Source organism: Melanerpes formicivorus, unplaced genomic scaffold, assembly GCF_026170545.1.
Source record: "Melanerpes formicivorus ecotype bairdi unplaced genomic scaffold, bMelFor1.0.p_v2 SCAF_113, whole genome shotgun sequence".
NCBI classification, from domain to species: Eukaryota; Metazoa; Chordata; class Aves; order Piciformes; family Picidae; genus Melanerpes; species Melanerpes formicivorus.
Genome location: NW_027142465.1, coordinates 1,149,033 through 1,167,064, shown reverse-complemented (window position 1 = coordinate 1,167,064; position 18,032 = coordinate 1,149,033). Strand labels below are relative to the sequence as shown.

Here is an 18,032-nt window from a genome sequence, read left to right as displayed (position 1 = left end):
ACTGATCCCGGTACCGACATCCCAGCACTGACCCCGGTACCGGCATCCCAACACTGATCCCGGTACCGACATCCCAACACTGATCCCGGTACCGGCATCCCAGCACTGATCCCGGTACCGGCATCCCAGCACTGATCCCGGTACCGGCACCCCAGCACTGATCCCGGTACCGGCATCCCAGCACTGATCCCGGTACCGACATCCCAACACTGATCCCTGTACCGGCACCCCAGCACTGATCCCGGTACCGGCATCCCAGCACTGATCCCGGTACCGACATCCCAACACTGATCCCGGTACCGGCACCCCAGCACTGATCCCGGTACCGGCATCCCAGCACTGATCCCGGTACCGACATCCCAACACTGATCCCGGTACCGGCACCCCAACACTGATCCCGGTACCGGCATCCCAGCACTGATCCCGGTACCGACATCCCAGCACTGATCCCGGTACCGGCATCCCAGCACTGATCCCGGTACCGACATCCCAACACTGATCCCGGTACCGGCACCCCAGCACTGATCCCGGTACCGGCATCCCAGCACTGATCCCGGTACCGGCATCCCAGCACTGATCCCGGTACCGCCCCCCTCCCAGTACTGGCAACGGCTCCTGCCCCAAGCCGGTACCGGCCTCGGCATCCCGCGACCGACCCTGGTACCAGCACCGACCCCTCGTACCGGGCCCCGGTCCCAGCACCCCAGGACTGACCCCTGGCACCACTGCAGCATCCTGGCACTGATCCCGGTACCGGCATCCACCCTGACACCGGCACCGCCCCCCCCCCGCCATGCTGGCCCTGGCATCCCGACACCGAACCCACACCGGCAGCCCGGGACCCATTCCCCGGTACCAGATCAGCATCCTGGGGCTGATCCCCGGTACCAGCACCCTGCCCCTGGACCCACACGGTGTCTGGTGCCACCCCGAGCCAGGGCAAAGACTCGGTACCGGTACCAGCATCCTGGCACTGACCCTGGTACCACCACCAGCCCCCAGGCCCCGACCAGCACCCCGGGACTGAGCCCAGTAACCAGCCCTGGCACCCAGTGTCCCAGCACCAGGATCCCAGCACCCACCTGTGGTACCACCCCGAGCCCCACCATCAGACTGGCACTGCAGTGGCATCCTGGGACTGACCCACAGGTCTACCACCCACCCCTGGCACCACCTGAGCCACAGAACTGGGACTCAGGACCAGCACCAGTATCCCAGTACCCATCCCTGGCACCAGCATCCCAGTACCCATCCCCTGTACTGGCAGCCAGCACCCTGTGCCAGCACCAGTATCCCAGTACCCATCCCTGGCACCAGCATCCCAGTACCCATCCCCTGTACTGGCACCCAGCACCCTGTACCAGCACCCTGTACCAGCACCAGCATCCCAGTACCCATCCCTGGCACCCAGCACCCTGTACCAGCACCCTGTACCAGCACCAGCATCCCAGTACCCATCCCTGGCACCCAGCACCCACTCCCCTTACCGCCTCAAGCCCTGGTATCAGCCCCAGTACTACGCTGCCACTGCCCTGGTACCACCCCCAGCATGGCACCAGCACCCTGGGGGTGACCCCTGTACCCACCCCCCAGTACCAGCCCAGCACAGAGCCCCCCCAGTACCAAGCCCTCCAGTACCCACCCTCCAGCTCTACCCCAGCCCCCTGAGTCTCACCCTGGCACTGCCCCCACCATCACCACTGTCTCCTGCCCGGGCACCCAGCTGGCACCACTCTCCCCCTGTCCTGTTCCCCAGCACCCACCCCCAGGCCTGTGCCCCTGCACATGGGGCCCTGGGACACCCCAGATGGCACATGGGGGTGTGCCCTGGCCAGTCCTTAGGCTTCCCCTGGCACAGGGCCTGGGAGGGGGCACCCCCATAGCACTCCATGGGCACCACCACGGTGCCAGGCAGAGATTTATTGTCCAGTTAGGTGCTGGGCACAGGGGGCACCCAGGGGTGCAGGGGACACGGGGACTGGGCTGGGGGACGTGCCATGGAGTGGGGGTGCAGGGGGACCCCAGGGGACCCTGCTAGCCCTGGGCTCCCCCTGGCTCCTGGGACTGGCCTGGCACCAGCTCCTGCGTGTCCTCCTCGGAGGGTGGCAGAGTCCTCTTGAAGAAACCCATCTGGAAGGGGGCACAGTGACAGCCTCACCCCGGGGCACCCTGTGACGTCACCCCCGGGGGACCCTGTGACGTCACCGCCGGGGGACTCCACAGCGTCGCCCCCAGGGGACCCCATGGCATCATCCCAGCTGCTGCTCCCCACCCCCCGTCCCCCACTCCCCAGTTGGGTTTTCCATGTCATGGGTCCCTCCGGTGCCACCTCCATCCCAGCACCGCGGGGGGGCATCACCAGCGTGCCAGTGCCACCCCCCCCCAGTGCCCACTCACCTTCCACATGAGGAGGATGAGGAGGGTCAGGAGCAGGAGCCCAGCGAGGACCCCCAGCACCACCCACCACAGCGGCACGGCCCCCTCGCCCCCGGGGCTGGCACGAACCACCTCGGTGGCAATCTGCAGAGGCACAGGTGGGTGGTACCGCTGCCCCCCACAGCCTGCCCCTGTGCCCCGTGTGCCAGTGTCACCCTACCCAGGCCTCCCCGGCGGGCAGCAGCCGGGGCTGGACGCGGTAGGGCATGGCCGAGGAGTTGAACCACGCTTGGGACCGGATGCAGAACTGCTTCAGGAGGAGCTCCCTCTGCAGACACGCGGGGACACGTGTGGCACCCACGGGCACACGTGTGGCACCCACGGGGACAGGGGGTCAGGGGTGCCAGCAGCCAGCGGGGCACCCATGACCCCACACCCAGCGTCCCCAGGGCTGCTCTCTGGGCACCACCGCGCAGGAGAGGGCACGGCAGGAACACCCCGGGGACGCTGTGCCAGCCCTGTGCCCGCCCTGTGCCCTCCCTGTGCCCACCAGGGGACACTACCTGCTGCAGGGTGTCCATCCAGAGCAGGGCCTGGACGCTCACCAGCGCCCGCTGGTCCTTGGCCAGGCTGGGCACCCAGCAGGAGATGCTCACGCAGGTGGCATTGCTGCAGTCCTGCGGGACAGGGCAGGAGTCACCCTGACCCCCACCCCGGACCCCACCCCGGACCCCACCCCGGCCCTCACCCCGGCCCCCAACCCGACCCCCAACCCGGCCCCCACGCCGGCCCCCACCCCGGCCCTCACCCCGGCCCTCACCCCGACCCTCACCCCGACCCCCAACCCGGACCCCACCCCGGCCCCCACCCCGGCTCCCAACCCGGCCCCCAACCCGGCCCCCACCCCGACCCCCACCCCGGCCCCCACCCCGGCCCCCACCCCGACCCCAACCCGGACCCCACCCCGACCCTCACCCCGACCCCCAACCCGGCCCCCAACCCGGCCCCCACCCCGGCCCCCACCCCGGCCCTCACCCCGACCCCCACCCCGACCCCCACCCCGACCCCCACCCCGACCCCCAACCCGGACCCCAACCCGACCCCCACCCCGACCCCAACCCGGACCCCAACCCGGCTCCCACCCCGGCCCTCAACCCGACCCCCAACCCGGCCCCCACCCCGGCCCCCACCCCGGCCCTCACCCCGACCCCCAACCCGGACCCCAACCCGGCCCCCACCCCGGCCCTCACCCCGGCCCCCAACCCGGACCCCACCCCGGACCCCAACCCGGCCCCCACCCCGACCCCCAACCCGGCCCCCACCCCGGCCCCCACCCCGACCCCAACCTGGACCCCACGCCGGCACCCACCCCGGCCCCCACCCCGGCTCCCACCCCGACCCCCACCCCGACCCCCACCCCCGACCCCCAACCCGACCCCAACCCGGCCCCCACCCCGGCCCCCAGAGCCCCCCGAGGGGCGCTTCCCCGCCCAGCCCAGCGCCGGGGCAGGTCCCCGGGAGCACAGCACTCACCACGGGGATGAGCTCCTCCAGGCTGGCACAGGGCAGCTCCTCTGCCTCCCTGCGCTCCCGCTCGGGGGTGCCCTTGTGGGGTGCTGTGCCCGTGGGCCGGGGGAGCTCCAGCTGGAAGGAGATAAAGGAGGTGGGGACACCCTCACCTCGGCACCCACCCAGCACCCCAGCAGGCGGCCGCCGGTGCCCAGGCGGCACCCTACCTCCTCAGGGTTGAGGTCGGGCGGGTTGGTGCAGTTTATGCCTCCCTCGGTGCCCAGCTCCAGCAGGTAGAGCAGGATGCGGCCACCCAGCCGGCTGGGGACGGCGAGGCGCAGGCTGATGCCGCTGACGGTGCTGGGACCTCTGTTGTGCAGCTGAGGGAGGACAGGCAGGGGACAGCGGTGAGGGGGCAGGGGACAGCAGTGAGAGGGCAGGGGACAGCGGTGAGGGGGCAGGGGACAGCAGTGAGGGGGCAGGGGACAGCAGTAAGGGGCAGGGGACAGCGGTGAGGGGGCAGGGGACAGCGGTGAGGGGGCAGGGGACAGCAGTGAGAGGGCAGGGGACAGCAGTGAGGGCGGAGGGGACAGCAGCAAGGGGGCAGGGGACAGCGGTGAGGGGGGAGGGGACAGCAGTAAGGGGCAGGGGACAGCAGTGAGGGGGCAGGGGACAGCGGTGAGGGGGCAGGGGACAGCAGTGAGAGGGCAGGGGACAGCAGTAAGGGGCAGGGGACAGCAGTGAGGGGGCAGGGGACAGCGGTGAGGGGGCAGGGGACAGCGGTAAGGGGGCAGGGGACAGCAGTGAGGGGGCAGGGGACAGCAGCAATGGGGCAGGGGACAGCAGTGAGGGGGCAGGGGACAGCAGTGAGAGGGGAGGGGACAGCAGTGAGGGGGCAGGGACAGCAGCGAGGGGGGAGGGGACAGCAGTAAGGGGCAGGGGACAGCGGTGAGGGGGCAGGGGACAGCAGTGAGAGGGCAGGGGACAGCAGTGAGGGGGCAGGGGACAGCAGTGAGGGGGGCAGGGGACAGCAGTGAGGGGGCAGGGGACAGCAGCAAGGGGGCAGGGGACAGCAGTGAGGGGGCAGGGGGGCAGTGCCCCCCACACCCGTGGGCACAGGACCCTACCTGGTAGACGTGCTCCACCCTGATGCCATGGTCCTCGAGCCGCCGGCTGCCCTCCACCCTCTGCCAGCTCATGGGCAGCACCGTGGTGGCAGGCAGGGAGTTGCTGGCAGGAGAGGGAGGGTTCAGGGTCCCCTCTGTGTCCCACCCGGGCCCCCGTGGCGCCCCCCGACCCTCACCCTCGCAGCTCCATCACCGCCTCTGCCTCCACAGGCACCGTCACTGCCACCGAGGTGTTGGCGGAGCTGGGGCTGTTCTTGCTGCGGGCACACAAGGAGCTGGTGAGTGGCCACCGAGCCTGGCAGAACACTGGGGCCACCGGGTCCTAGGTGCCAACAGTGGGGACAAGGGGGCAGGGCCCTGGCAGGGCAGCACCTGCGCAGCTGGAGGTGGAAGGTGATGGCATCGCCCGCGGCCTCCAGCCCGGAGACGCTCAGCTCCATGTCCACAGTGATCTGCAGAGCAGCAGGGTGGGGTGGGCAGGTAAGGTGATCCACCACCAGCCATGCCCAGTCCTGATGCCAGGGTGATGGGCACAGAGGGGGGAAGCTTACCTGGGCACCTGCTTTCATGGGGTTGCCCAACTCGCAGAGCACCACGTGGGTCCCGTTCTCCTTCTTGGGGTTGCAGTTCAGCTTCTCCTGCCCCTGCAGGGTGGGCACACGGGGAGGTGGCACACCATGGACCTCCCCATGCACCAACCATCCTGGAGACCCTCATGGTCCAAGGGCAGGGCATCAGCCCCCCCCGGCACCAAGCATCACCAGGCACCCACGTGAAGGGTGATGCCTACCAAAGGCAGGGTGTGAGCCCTCCCGTTTCACTCCTGGCATCCCCTGGCACTCGTGGTCATGGGGCACCCACACAAAGGGTGATGGCCACCAAAGGCAGGGCATGAGACCCCAATGCCAAGCACCATTGGCACCTACCACCACCACTCACTGAGAGGGTGATGGCCACCAAGGGTCCCCTGACCACATCTCAGGCATCCCCTGGCACTCACCACCACTGGGCACCTACTCAAGAGGTGACAGCCACCAAGGGCTCTTCTCTCACCCTGGGTACCCCTGGCACCCAGCACCACCAGACACACACAGAGCAGAGTGGCCACCAGCGGTGCCCTCACTCCTCCCCGGGCATTCCCTGGCACCCAGCACCACCAGACACACACAGAGAGCAGAGTGGCCACCAGTGGTGCCCTCACTCCTTCCCGGGCATTCCCTGGCACCCAGCACCACCAGACACACACAGAGCAGAGTGGCCACCAGCAGTGCCCTCACTCCTCCCCGGGCATTCCCTGGCACCCAGCACCACCAGACACACACAGAGCAGAGTGGCCACCGGTGGTGCCCTCACTCCTCCCCGGGCATTCCCTGGCACCCAGCACCACCAGACACACACAGAGCAGAGTGGCCACCAGCGGTGCCCTCACTCCTCCCCGGGCATTCCCTGGCACCCAGCACCACCAGACACACACAGAGAGCAGAGTGGCCACCAGCGGTGCCCTCACTCCTTCCCGGGCATTCCCTGGCACCGATCACTACCAGGCACCCAGGAAAAGGTTGGTGGCCACCAAAGGCTCCCCCCTCAGCCTGGGCACTCCCTGGCACATCCCTACCGGGCACCCACCGGGATGCTGCTGCGGGCTGCCTGGTAGTAGGTGCCAGGGGGCAGCTGCAGCCACAGCTCGGTCTCGAAGGCTCCTTCGCCCTCGTTGCTGGCTCTGGCTCGCAGGCGCAGGGCAGCCTCGGCCCCGATCAGCAGGCGTCTGCTGGGGCTGGGGGACACACACGGGGGCAGGGCTCAGCACCCACGGGTGGCACCAAGCACCCACTGTCACTCCCCTCCCCCTCCCTCCCCGGGGGCTCACGTGTCGGCTGCCAGGCGGAGGTCGGGCACGCAGAGGTTGTCCTCACCACAGTCCTCCAGTACGAGGTGGGTCTGGGGGGCACCGGGGCACAGGGGGCAGGGGTGGGTTGGGGACAGAGGGGACAGGGCAGGGAAGGAGTGGGGACACCGGGGAGGGCAGGGGCAGATCCCGGGGGGTGTTGCGGGGGGGGGGGAGCACAGAGGGGACAGTGTGAGGAGGGACTTGGGGGGATGCCCAGGGAGGGGCTGGGGACCGGGGGTGTTACTGAGGGGACATCAGGGACTGGGGACAGTGGGGAACACTGGGGGACAATGCTGACAGGGAGGGACAGGGAAATGGGGGGGGGGACATTGCCGGGTGGGAGAGGGGACAGTGAGGGGTACGGGGGGGGGGTCAGTCATGCTGGGGGCAGTGGGAGGCACCGGGGGGGACATCCCAGGCAGGGAGTGGGGACAGTGGAGGTGGGACACACCCCGGGGGGGTAACAGTGACAGTGGAAGGCACCGGGGGGGACAGCCTGGGGAGGGAGCAGGGACACTGGGGGGTACTGGGGGTGCACCCCGGGGACGAGAGGAGCTTCATCCCAGGGAGGGGTTGGGAACACTGGGGACAGGCTGGGGGTACCCACACGTGCCCCGGCCCAGTGGGGAGGACAAAGCCCACCCTGGGGCACAGCAGTGATGCCCCCACCGTGTGCCCCCATACCTGGGCCTGCACCAAGGTGTCCCCATAGAGCACCAGCCCCTCGGGCCCCTCGGGCAGTGCCAGCCGCAGGCTCAGAGCCACAGGGCTCAGCTTGTCCTTGAACTCAGTCTCCTCCTGGGGACACCATGGGCACAGCAGCCTGGTGGGCACCCTGCACCCACCCCGCCTCAGGCAGCCACCTGCCCAGGCTGGGGACACCATCATCCCCATCCCTGTCCCTATCCTGGCTGGAGGTGCCACTGTGCCCACCCCTGTCCCCGTGCCAGCTGGGCATACCAGTGTGCCTACCCCGTCCCCGTGCCAGCTGGGCATATCACTGTGCCCACCCCTGTCCCCGTGCCAGCTAGGGGATAGCACTGTGCCCACCCTGTCCCCGTGCCAGCTGGGCATATCACTGTGCCCACCTCTGTCCCCGTGCCAGCTGGGCATATCACTGTGCCTACCCCTGTCCCCGTGCCAGCTGGGCATATCACTGTGCCCACCTCTGTCCCCGTGCCAGCTGGGCATATCACTGTGCCTACCCCTGTCCCCGTGCCAGCTGGGCATATCACTGTGCCCACCTCTGTCCCCGTGCCAGCTGGGCATATCACTGTGCCCACCCCTGTCCCCGTGCCAGCTAGGGGATAGCACTGTGCCCATCCTGTCCCCGTGCCAGCTGGGCATATCACTGTGCCCACCCCTGTCCCCATGCCAGCTGGGCATATCACTGTGCCCACCCTGTCCCCGTGCCAGCTGGGCATATCACTGTGCCCACCCCTGCCCCCACTCCCCCATGATGGAGCTGTCACTGTCCCCACCCGTGCCAGCCTGTGCTGTCCCTGTGCACGTACCCGCAGGTAGGCAGTGAGGTTGTGGCACACGGGGGGTGCCCCCGGGGTCAGTGCCAGCTCCCCGTGCCAGGTGGGTTGGTGGCTCTGCAGCAGCAGGACCCTCCGGGACAGTCTGGGCTTCAGACGGTCCAGCTGCAGCTCGGCGTTGAGGGCTGGCAGGGTACAGCAGGCGGAGGGGGCATGGAACCGGCGCCACACCCCGGTGCCACCCCAGTCGTGCCCCTCGTCCCCCACGCGTGACGCTGGCACTCACTGACGCTCAGGGGGAGGCGCTGGCCCTTCACGCTGACACACAGCACCACGGGGAAGCTGCGAGGGGGACAGCACCCAGGGGTGCTCAGGGACCTGTCGCCACCCCCAGGGTGACGTCCCCGTGCCGGTGGTGTGCCCACGGCAGTGTGCCCACGGCAGTGCCCCCACAAGGCGGCTCACCAGCTGACGCGGGCACCAGAAGTGGGCAGGTCACAGGCCAGAGTCCTGGGGTTCAGCCCGTCGGGGACACTCAGCCGGGTCCGGGCCACCACCACCGGCAGTCCCCTGGGGCACAAGCGCAGAGCTGCAGTGCCAGGGCACAGGGGCAGGGCACCTCGGGCCGCGCTGGCACTCACCGGTACACGGCCACCCGGTCCGCCCCGTAAGCCCCCACCAGCAGATCTGCGGGGACGAGCAGGGGGTCAGCGACAGGGCGGGTGGCACGGGGGTGGCACGGGGGTGGCACGGGGGTGGCACGGCGGCGGCCGAGCGGCAGGGCCGTACCTGGGTAGCCGTTGCCGTCCAGGTCGGTGGCACCGCGCAGGGCGAAGCCGAAGGCGGCGGGGCCGGGGAAGGGACTGTCGAGGCGCTGGGTGGGCTCCAGCTGCAGCCCCTCGCTCTGCCCGCGGTAGATGAAGACCTGCCCGCTGCCACCCTCACCCCCCAGCGGGGCACCCACGGCCACGTCTGGGGACACGGGGGGACGTCAGCACCCACGGGGTGCCCCAGCCCAGCACCACCGCCAGGCTGCGGGCTGCTGCCTCAGACTCCCCAGTGGCTTCGGCGGGGCATGGAGGGGAGGTGGCACGGCCCCTGGCACCCTGCCCCCACCCCTCCGTGCCAGGCTGGTCTTACCCTCATAGCCGTCCTTGTCCAGGTCCCCGAGGCCGGCGATGGCGGCGGCGAAGCGCCCGTAGGGGTGGGTGCCAGTCAGGGTCTGGTGGGGCTGGGGGAGGAGCTGCTGCTGCTCACCCAGGTACAGGTAGAGGCGTCCCAGCTCGCTGCGCTGCCCGCTGGGGTGCCAGGCCATGTACAGGGGGGCACCCACCAGCAGGTCGTGGTGCCTGTGTCCAGCGTGGGGGTCAGGGTCCCCGGGTTTGGGGACTGGCGGCCCCCAGGGGTGTGCCAGGCAAAAGGGCAGCCCCCTAGGGTCCCCCCTTGGGAGCGGGGGTCGGGGGCACAGCCCCAGCTCTCACCCATCCCCGTTGACGTCAGCCACAGCCACTGTGTGCCCGAAGTATGATGCCACCTGGAAAGGGCCTGGGTGAGGGGGTGGCACTGAGGGGGGATGTGCCAAGGGCATCAGGGGGTGCACTGAGTGGTGAGGGGGAGTGAAGAGGGCACTTGAGTGCTTGGGGGGCACCGAAGGGCTATGGGGTTGGGACAGAGTGGGGCTGTGGAGCCCTGGGTGCTGCAGGGGGACCAGCAGTGGGCAGGGTGGCAGTGGGCACCAGGGAGACCTGGGGTGGTGGGAAGGGGCAGGGGGTAAGGGGAGCACTGGGGGTGATGGGTCAGAGTGCCACGGGTGATGGCACCTGGGGGCTGGGGGCTTTGCACGCTGTGGGGTGGCAGTTAGTGGGCAGGGGGCCGGGCAGGATGCCAGGCAGGGTGCCAGGCGGTGCCAGGGGGGTACCTGCTCGCTGGGGATGCCCCACAGCCGGCGCAGATTCATCCCCATGCTGAAGATCTCCACCTGCCAGAGCAGCATCAGGACCTCTCCTTGTCCACATCCCAGGGTGCCCCCCTGGGGTGCCCAGCCACAGCAGTGTGCCCCCCGGGGTGCCCAGCTACAGCAGTGTGCCCTGCATCCAGCACCCTCACGCAGCTGCCAGTGGGCACCACTCACCTCACCCCTCGTGTTGCTCTTGTTGGGGGTCCCCACCACGAACTCTGCAGGGGACAAGAGCCCTGAGTGCCCCAACCTTGGCATCGAGGTGGGCATGGGGGTACCCCGGCGCTGGAGTGGGCACAGGGATACCCTCTAAGCACTGAGGTGGGCACAGAGATACATCCCTGCACTGGAATGGGTATGGGGAATACCCTCCTGGCAGGGGGGTTGGCAAGAGGATATCCCTGGCACTGTGTGGGCAGAGGGTTGCCCGAGGACTAAGATGGGCATAGGGAAGCTCCTGGCACTGGGGTAGGCACAGAAATGTTCCCTGATATGAGGGTGGGCATAAGAACATCCCTGGCACTGGAGTGGACACAGAGTTGACCCTTGGCACTTGGGTGGGCGTGGGGGCACAGGGATGGACGGCACTCCTGGGCTGGCATGACCCGTGGGAAGGGAGGGCACTGCAGAGCCCGAAGGTGCCCAGGACCCGCGTGCCCTCCCCAGAGGCGGCGCTGCCCCCGGCGCCCTCCTGGCCGCACCTTTGGTTTGGGGGTTGCCATCGAACTCGCCCACGGCCACCGAGTACCCTGCAGAGAGAGCGCAGGGCAGTGAGCCCTGCCGTGGCCTGGCACCAGCCGCCCTGTGCCAGGGCCGCCCTGTGCCCGGGCCGCCTGTGCCCGCCGCTCACCCCGGTAGGCATCGTTGTAGTCCGTGGAGAGCAGGATCTGCGTGGGGCGGCCTGGGCGCTCCGGCCACAGCAGAGAGTGGCCATGGAAGCGGGCAAGGATGGCATCCACCTCCACCAGGTACAGGAGCCCTGGGGGACAGCGGGCTGGGTGCCAGCACTGACAAGGCTTCCCCCTGGCACCTGCTCCGGGCTGCCAGTGCCACTGCAGATGACACCGACCCCGGGTGCCCTCCTGCTGCTGTGCCCACCCAAAGGGCCTTCTGGGACCAGCCACTGTGGGTGGCAGTGCCCAGTGGGCAAGACTCACCCTTGAAGAAGTACCCGCCGGGGGCACCCAGAACCAGAGTGCCATCCTGTGGGACAAGCTGGCATCAGCCTCCACCCTGGGGCATCCCCTCCCTGGCATCTTTCACCCTGGTATCTCCTACCTAACCATGCCCCTCCATACCATTCCCATCCTGGCATCTTCCCTGGCACCCCACCTGTGCTCCCCCCACCTCAGCATCCCCCACCCTGACAGCCTCACCCTGGCACCCCCACGCTTCCATCCTCACGCTGGCATCTCCAACACTCCGACCTAAGCATCCTCTACCCAAGCATCTCCCTGCCCTGGCAACATCCCCTCCAGCATCTCCTAGCCTGGCACACCCACATCAACACCCTCACCCTGGCACCCTCACCCTGGCATCTGACTCTCTGGCACTCCTACCCAAGCATCCCCCACTCCAGCACCCCCACCCGAACATGCCCCTCCTGGTATCCCCCTCCTGGTATCCCCCTCCCTGACTCCCCCACCCCAACCTCATTCCCCCAGCTCCCACCCCCGCCTCAGCCACCCCTGCCACATGCCCGGGGGCATCCCCGGGGGCATCCCCGGGGGCACCCCGGGCCCCCTCTCACCGGGCTGACGGCGGCGCTGAAGCCGAGCTCGCAGTAGCGCCGGTCGTAGGCTGCGGGCACAGGGCAGGGTCAGAGCCGCCCGGGGGCGGGGGCAGAGGCACCCCTTACCCTCCCCGCGCCCACCCCCTGCCCCCCGCTCACTGTAGCCGCTCTGGGGGTAGGTGTTGGCCATCAGCCGGTCCCGGCAGGGCGAGTACCAGGCCAGGGGCTGCAGCCCGCGGGCGCCCACGAAGCAGCTGCCCGTGGGGGTGCGGAAAGCCTCCTGCTGCCCTTCCATGGCGTTCCAGTGCTGCAGCGGGGCACAGGCCTGGCCAGAGGCATGAGCAAAGGGTGGGTGCCTGCCTTCTTGCCACCCGAAGGTGCCCACCCACCCGCGGGGGGGTACCCACCACCAGTTTGCCGTCCCAGCTGGTGACGGAGGCGCCCAGCCACTGGTAGGACTTGTAGGTGTGGAGCTCCAGGCTGCCCTGCACCTCGGTCTCGTTCCCTGTGGAGTGGGAGAGGGGGAAGGTGCCAGGCTGGCAGGGCCCCCCCCCGTGCCCACCTTCAACCCATGGCACCCCCTCACCTGTAGTGTCGATGGGCAGGAGCTGGCAGGGGGCGTCCCCAGGAGGCCAGAGGCAGAGGAAGACAGCACCAGGCTGAAGCACCCCGGGCTGGGAGGTGTTGGCACGGGGTGCCCCCACCACCACGCTGGGCCTGGGGGGGGGGGGCAGAGGGGTGTCAGGGTGGGGGGAGTGGGTGCTGTGCCCCAGCCCTGGCACCCTGGCATCTCTCTACCTGTCCCCAGTCATGTGGAAATCCAGAGCGAAGCCAAAGTAGCTGTCGGGGGGTCCCTCGTACACGGTGGGGGGGTCCTGGAGAAGCCCCAGAGTGGGGGGGGAGCAGAGCCCCCCGAGGAGCAGCAGGGCCCGGAGCAGGGTAGCAGCAGCCTCCATTGTCACCCTGAAATGTGGCACTGCCAGGCCCAGCAGGTCCCTGCTGCTTATCTTGGGGGATGCAGCTGGGGGTGGTGCGGCTGGGGACACAGGAAGGGGCCCCCCCGCAGCACAATTGCTCCCAACCAGGGAGCCAAAAGGGGTTTGGGATGCAGGGGGGACCCCAGAAACTGAAAACCAAATGCTGCCCTGGGCTGGGGGATGGAGGTGCCCAGGCCAGCTGGCAGAGCAGGGCAGGAGGTGGCAGTGGCAGCTGGGGACACGGCAAGGGGGTGGGGGGGACATGGCCCCGGCAGGGAGCAGCTCAGCAGCCTTTGCCCCCCACCCCCAACTGCCAGGGCCAAATCCAGCCCTCCTCCTCTGGGTGCTTATCTTGGGGCGCAGGCAGCTGCAGCTTGGCCAGAGGAAATGGGGGGGACCCATCCATCATCCCCCCAAGGTCCTTGTCCATCAACTCTCCAGGCTCCCCACTCTCACCCCCAGCACTGGGCACTGCCACCAAACCACCTCCCCTCCTGCAGGGGGCAGCCCAAACCCCTCTCAGAGGAGCGAGAGTGGGACAGGGGCAGCCCAGGCACCAAGCACCACTGCCTGGCAGGGACATGGCTCAAGAGAGGAGACGGGTGGCAGGGTGAGGGGATAGGTGCTAGGGTGAGGAGATGGGTGGCAGGGTGTGGGGATGGGTGCCAGGGCAGAGGGATGGGTACCAGGGTGTGGGGGATGGGTGCCTGCACACAGGGATGGGTGCCAGGGCAGGGGGATGGGTGCCTGGACAGAGGGATGGGTGCCTGGACAGAGGGATGGGTGCCAGGGCAGGGGGATGGGTGCCAGGGCTGGGGGATGGGTGCCAGGACAGAGGGATGGGTGCCAGGACAGAGGGATGGGTGCCAGGGCTGGGGACAGCCTGCAGCCAAGGGAACAAGGGGGCTCCTTGTCCTCACTGGAGGAGAAGATGTCCCCCCCTGCCAAGCCAGGTGGTCAGCAGCTGCTGGGGCCCAACGCTGCCATGATGGCCACCAGACCCTCTGGGCCAAATCTCTTCAGCCAGCCCCACTGCAGCTCATTTCACATCACTGCACTAAGGGCAGCCAGCTGTGGGGGCTCCTTGCGCTCCCCAGGGCCGGTGGCATTGGTGCATCCCCAGAGCTGGTGCCCCTGGTGCATGTCCCTGATCCAGCCCCCTGCTGGAACTGGGATTTTCCTCCTTGGACTCCAGTCTGAAGCTGCAGGAGGGAAGTGAGGCAGCGCCTGGGGAGTGTGGGGGGTCCTGGGCTCCCCAGAGGGTCTGCACCGGCTCTCTGTAGCAGCTGGGAGGTGGCTCTGGTCTCATAGCTGCCACCAGGAACGGGTGGGATTTGCCCAGAGCTGGGGACTGAGCCCAGGCTGCCAGGCTCTGGAGTTTGGGAAGGGTTCAGCTGTGCCTGGCTCAGCTCCGGCTCCTGAGAGAGGAGGGGGCTGAGCTGCAGGGGCTGCACCGAGCGGCAGGGGCTGCACCGAGCTGCAGGGGCTGCACCGAGCGGCGGGGGCTGCACCGAGCGGCGGGGGCTGCACCGAGCGGCAGGGGCTGCACCGAGCGGCAAGGGGCTGCACAGGGCTGCGGGGGCTGCACAGGGCTGCAGGGGCTGCACCGAGCGGCAGGGGCTGCACAGGGCTGCGGGGGCTGCACAGGGCTGCAGGGGCTGCACCGAGCGGCAGGGGCTGCACCGAGCGGCAAGGGGCTGCACAGGGCTGCGGGGGCTGCACAGGGCTGCAGGGGCTGCACCGAGCGGCAGGGGCTGCACAGGGCTGCGGGGGCTGCACAGGGCTGCGGGGGCTGCACCGAGCGGCAGGGGCTGCACCGAGCGGCAGGGGCTGCACAGGGCTGCAGGGGCTGCACCGAGCGGCAGGGGCTGCACCGAGCTGCAGGGGCTGCACCGAGCGGCAGGGGCTGCACAGGGCTGCAGGGGCTGCACCGAGCGGCAGGGGCTGCACAGGGCTGCGGGGGCTGCAGCGAGCGGCAGGGGCTGCACAGGGCTGCGGGGGCTGCACAGGGCTGCAGGGGCTGCACCGAGCGGCAGGGGCTGCACAGGGCTGCGGGGGCTGCACAGGGCTGCAGGGGCTGCACCGAGCGGCAGGGGCTGCACCGAGCGGCAAGGGGCTGCACAGGGCTGCGGGGGCTGCACAGGGCTGCAGGGGCTGCACCGAGCGGCAGGGGCTGCACAGGGCTGCGGGGGCTGCACAGGGCTGCGGGGGCTGCACCGAGCGGCAGGGGCTGCACCGAGCGGCAGGGGCTGCACAGGGCTGCAGGGGCTGCACCGAGCGGCAGGGGCTGCACCGAGCTGCAGGGGCTGCACCGAGCGGCAGGGGCTGCACAGGGCTGCAGGGGCTGCACCGAGCGGCAGGGGCTGCACAGGGCTGCGGGGGCTGCAGCGAGCGGCAGGGGCTGCACAGGGCTGCGGGGGCTGCACCGAGCTGCAGGGGCTGCACCGAGCGGCAGGGGCTGCACCGAGCTGCAGGGGCTGCACAGGGCTGCGGGGGCTGCACAGGGCTGCGGGGGCTGCACCGAGCTGCGGGGGCTGCACCGAGCGGCAGGGGCTGCACCGAGCTGCAGGGGCTGCACCGAGCGGCAGGGGCTGCACCGAGCGGCAGGGGCTGCACAGGGCTGCGGGGGCTGCACAGGGCTGCGGGGGCTGCACCGAGCTGCGGGGGCTGCACCGAGCGGCAGGGGCTGCACCGAGCGGCAGGGGCTGCACCGAGCTGCAGCTGCTCCTCTTCGGGAGGTCCCTTCCCAGCACTGAGCATCCAAACGCAGCTGAAAGCCTCACCGCAGCACTTTCAAGACGATGCAATTCCTTTGCCCATCAAGAGAGAGAATCTCCTGCTCCTGGCAGCACTTCCTCGCTGTCCTTGCCCAGCCCCCCTGCTCCGGGGACAGCAGCAGAAGGCAGCCCAGCAAAGGGCAGGCTGCATCCCCTGCCCCACCCTGGGCTTGGAATCCTCCTTGGACTGAACCTCACCCCAGCACTCACCTCCTCTCCCAGGCCTTCAGAGCCAAGTTGTGGCCACCAAAGCCTCTGGCAGCCCTAGGATGGAGGGGGGCACTGTGGGCAATGCCAGATCCAGAGACGCCAGGAGCTGCCCAGCCATCAGCTTGGTGATGGAACCACACTCACCTCAGCTGCCTGCTCTGCCCTCTGCAGGGTTGGTGGCACCTGCCAGCAGAAACAAGAGCAAGGGAAGACCCAGAGGAGCCACTTTGCTGCTGGTGCCAAGCTGGGAGGAGGGGCTGACACCCATCAGGCTGTGCTGGCATCCCATGGGAGCTGGGCCTGGCCAGGCTGGAGGGCAGGGCAGAGGGAACCTCATGAAGTTCAACCAGGGCAAGTGCAGGGTCCTGCCCCTGGGGGAAGAACAACCTCCAACAGCACAGGTGAGGGGAGAGCTGCTGGGAAGCAGCTCCAAGGAGAAGGATCTGGGAGAGCTGGGGGACAAGAGGGTCAGCAATGTGCCCTGGTGGGCAAGAAGGGCAAGGGGGTCCTGGGAGGCATTAAGCAGTGACCAGCAGGGCAAGGGAGGTTCTCCTCCCTCTCTGCTCTGGTAAGGCCACATCCAGAATCTTTGGTCCAGTTCTGGGCTCCCCAGTTCAAGAGGGACAGGGAACTGCTGGAGAGAGCCCAGGGGAGGCTCCAAAGCTGCTGAGGGGCCTGGAGCAGCTCTGGGAGGAGCAAAGGCTGAGAGCCCTGGGGCTGAGAGCCTGGAGAGGAGCAGCCCCAGAGGGGAGCTGAGCAATGCTCAGCAAGAGCTAAAGGCTGGGGGGGCAAGAGGCTGGGGCCAGACTCTGCTCAGTGGTGCCCAGGGACAGAACAAGGGGCAAGGGGCACAAACTAGCACCCAGGAGGTTCCATCTGAGCAGGAGGAGAAGGTTGTTTGTTGTGAGGGTGCTGGAGGCCTGGAGCAGGCTGCCCAGAGAGGTTGTGGAGTCTCCTTGTGTGGAGAGCTTCCAACCCCCCCTGGGCAAGCTGCTGTGGGTGCCCTGCTGGAGTAGGAGCTTGGACTGCATGATCCCAGAGGTCCCTCCCACCCTGTCCTTCCCTGGCCCTGCTCCAGTCCCTCAATATCCTCCTCAGAGTGAGGGCTCCCACCTCAAACTCAGAGCACATTTCACACAGTATCACCACGGCTGGAAGAGACCTCAAGGCTCATGAAGTCCAACCTGTCCCCACAGACCTCATGACCAGACCATGGCACCAAGTGCCACATCCAATCCCCTCTTGAACACCTCCAGGGATGGGGACTCCACCACCTCCCTGGGCAGCACATCCCAGTGGCCAACAACTCTCTCAGTGAAGAACTTTCTCCTCACCTCCAGCCTAAACCTCCCCTGGCACAGCTTGAGACTGTGTCCTCTTGTTCTGCTGCTGCTTGCCTGGCAGAAGAGACCAACCCCCAGCTGGCTACAACCTCCCTGCAGGGAGTTGTACACAGCAAGAAGGTCTCCCCTGAGCCTCCTCTTCTGCAGGCTAAGCAACCCCAGCTCCCTCAGCCTCTCCTCCCAGGGCTGTGCTCCAGACCCCTCCCCAGCTTTCTTGCCCTTCTCTGGACACCTTCCAGCAGCTCAACCTCTTTCCTAACCTGAGGAGCCCAGAGCTGGACACAGGACTCCAGGTGTGGCCTCAGCAGTGCTGAGCACAGGGCACAAGGACTTCCCTGCTCCTGCTGGCCACACTCTGCCTGCTGCAGGCCAGGATGCCCTTGGCCTTCTTGGCCCCCTGGGCACACTGCTGGCTCATGTTCAGGCAGCTGTCAATCAGCACCCCCAGGTCCCTCTCTGTTTGGCAGCTCTCAGCCACTCTGCCCCCAGCCTGTAGCTCTGCCTGGGGTTGCTGTGGCCAAAGTGCAGCCCCTGGCACTTGGATTTGTTGAATGCCATCCTGTTGGCCTCTGCCCATCTGCCCAGCCTGGCAAGGTCCCTCTGCAGAGCCCTTCTGCCCTCTCACTGACCAACATCTGCTCCCAGCTCAGTGCAT

The 18,032-nt window shown here is 68.6% G+C and overlaps 1 protein-coding gene across 2 annotated transcripts; it reads right to left on the bottom strand.

The window, feature by feature from the left end:
- Window positions 1-1,905: 1,905 nt before the first annotated feature.
- Window positions 1,906-13,204, bottom strand: ITGA2B (integrin subunit alpha 2b). Of its 2 annotated transcripts, none has more exons than XM_068167153.1 (30): window positions 12,869-13,204; window positions 12,657-12,787; window positions 12,478-12,575; window positions 12,230-12,395; window positions 12,089-12,138; window positions 11,496-11,541; window positions 11,189-11,317; window positions 11,040-11,087; window positions 10,513-10,556; window positions 10,300-10,359; window positions 9,863-9,915; window positions 9,522-9,730; window positions 9,171-9,353; window positions 9,023-9,068; window positions 8,847-8,951; window positions 8,668-8,723; window positions 8,415-8,566; window positions 7,585-7,698; window positions 6,880-6,950; window positions 6,639-6,786; window positions 5,564-5,656; window positions 5,385-5,464; window positions 5,189-5,269; window positions 5,013-5,115; window positions 4,113-4,265; window positions 3,910-4,020; window positions 2,940-3,053; window positions 2,597-2,704; window positions 2,398-2,520; window positions 1,906-2,130 (listed from the first exon to the last, which is right to left on the bottom strand). In XM_068167153.1, exons 1-30 carry the CDS (start codon window positions 13,024-13,026, stop codon window positions 2,035-2,037), a joined length of 3,129 nt encoding a protein of 1,042 aa, XP_068023254.1. In that variant the 5' UTR covers window positions 13,027-13,204; the 3' UTR covers window positions 1,906-2,034. The 2 variants fall into 2 exon arrangements, with proteins under 2 accessions (XP_068023254.1, XP_068023253.1); XM_068167152.1 differs by having other exon boundaries at window positions 9,639-9,730; window positions 12,869-13,033.
- Window positions 13,205-18,032: the final 4,828 nt, after the last annotated feature.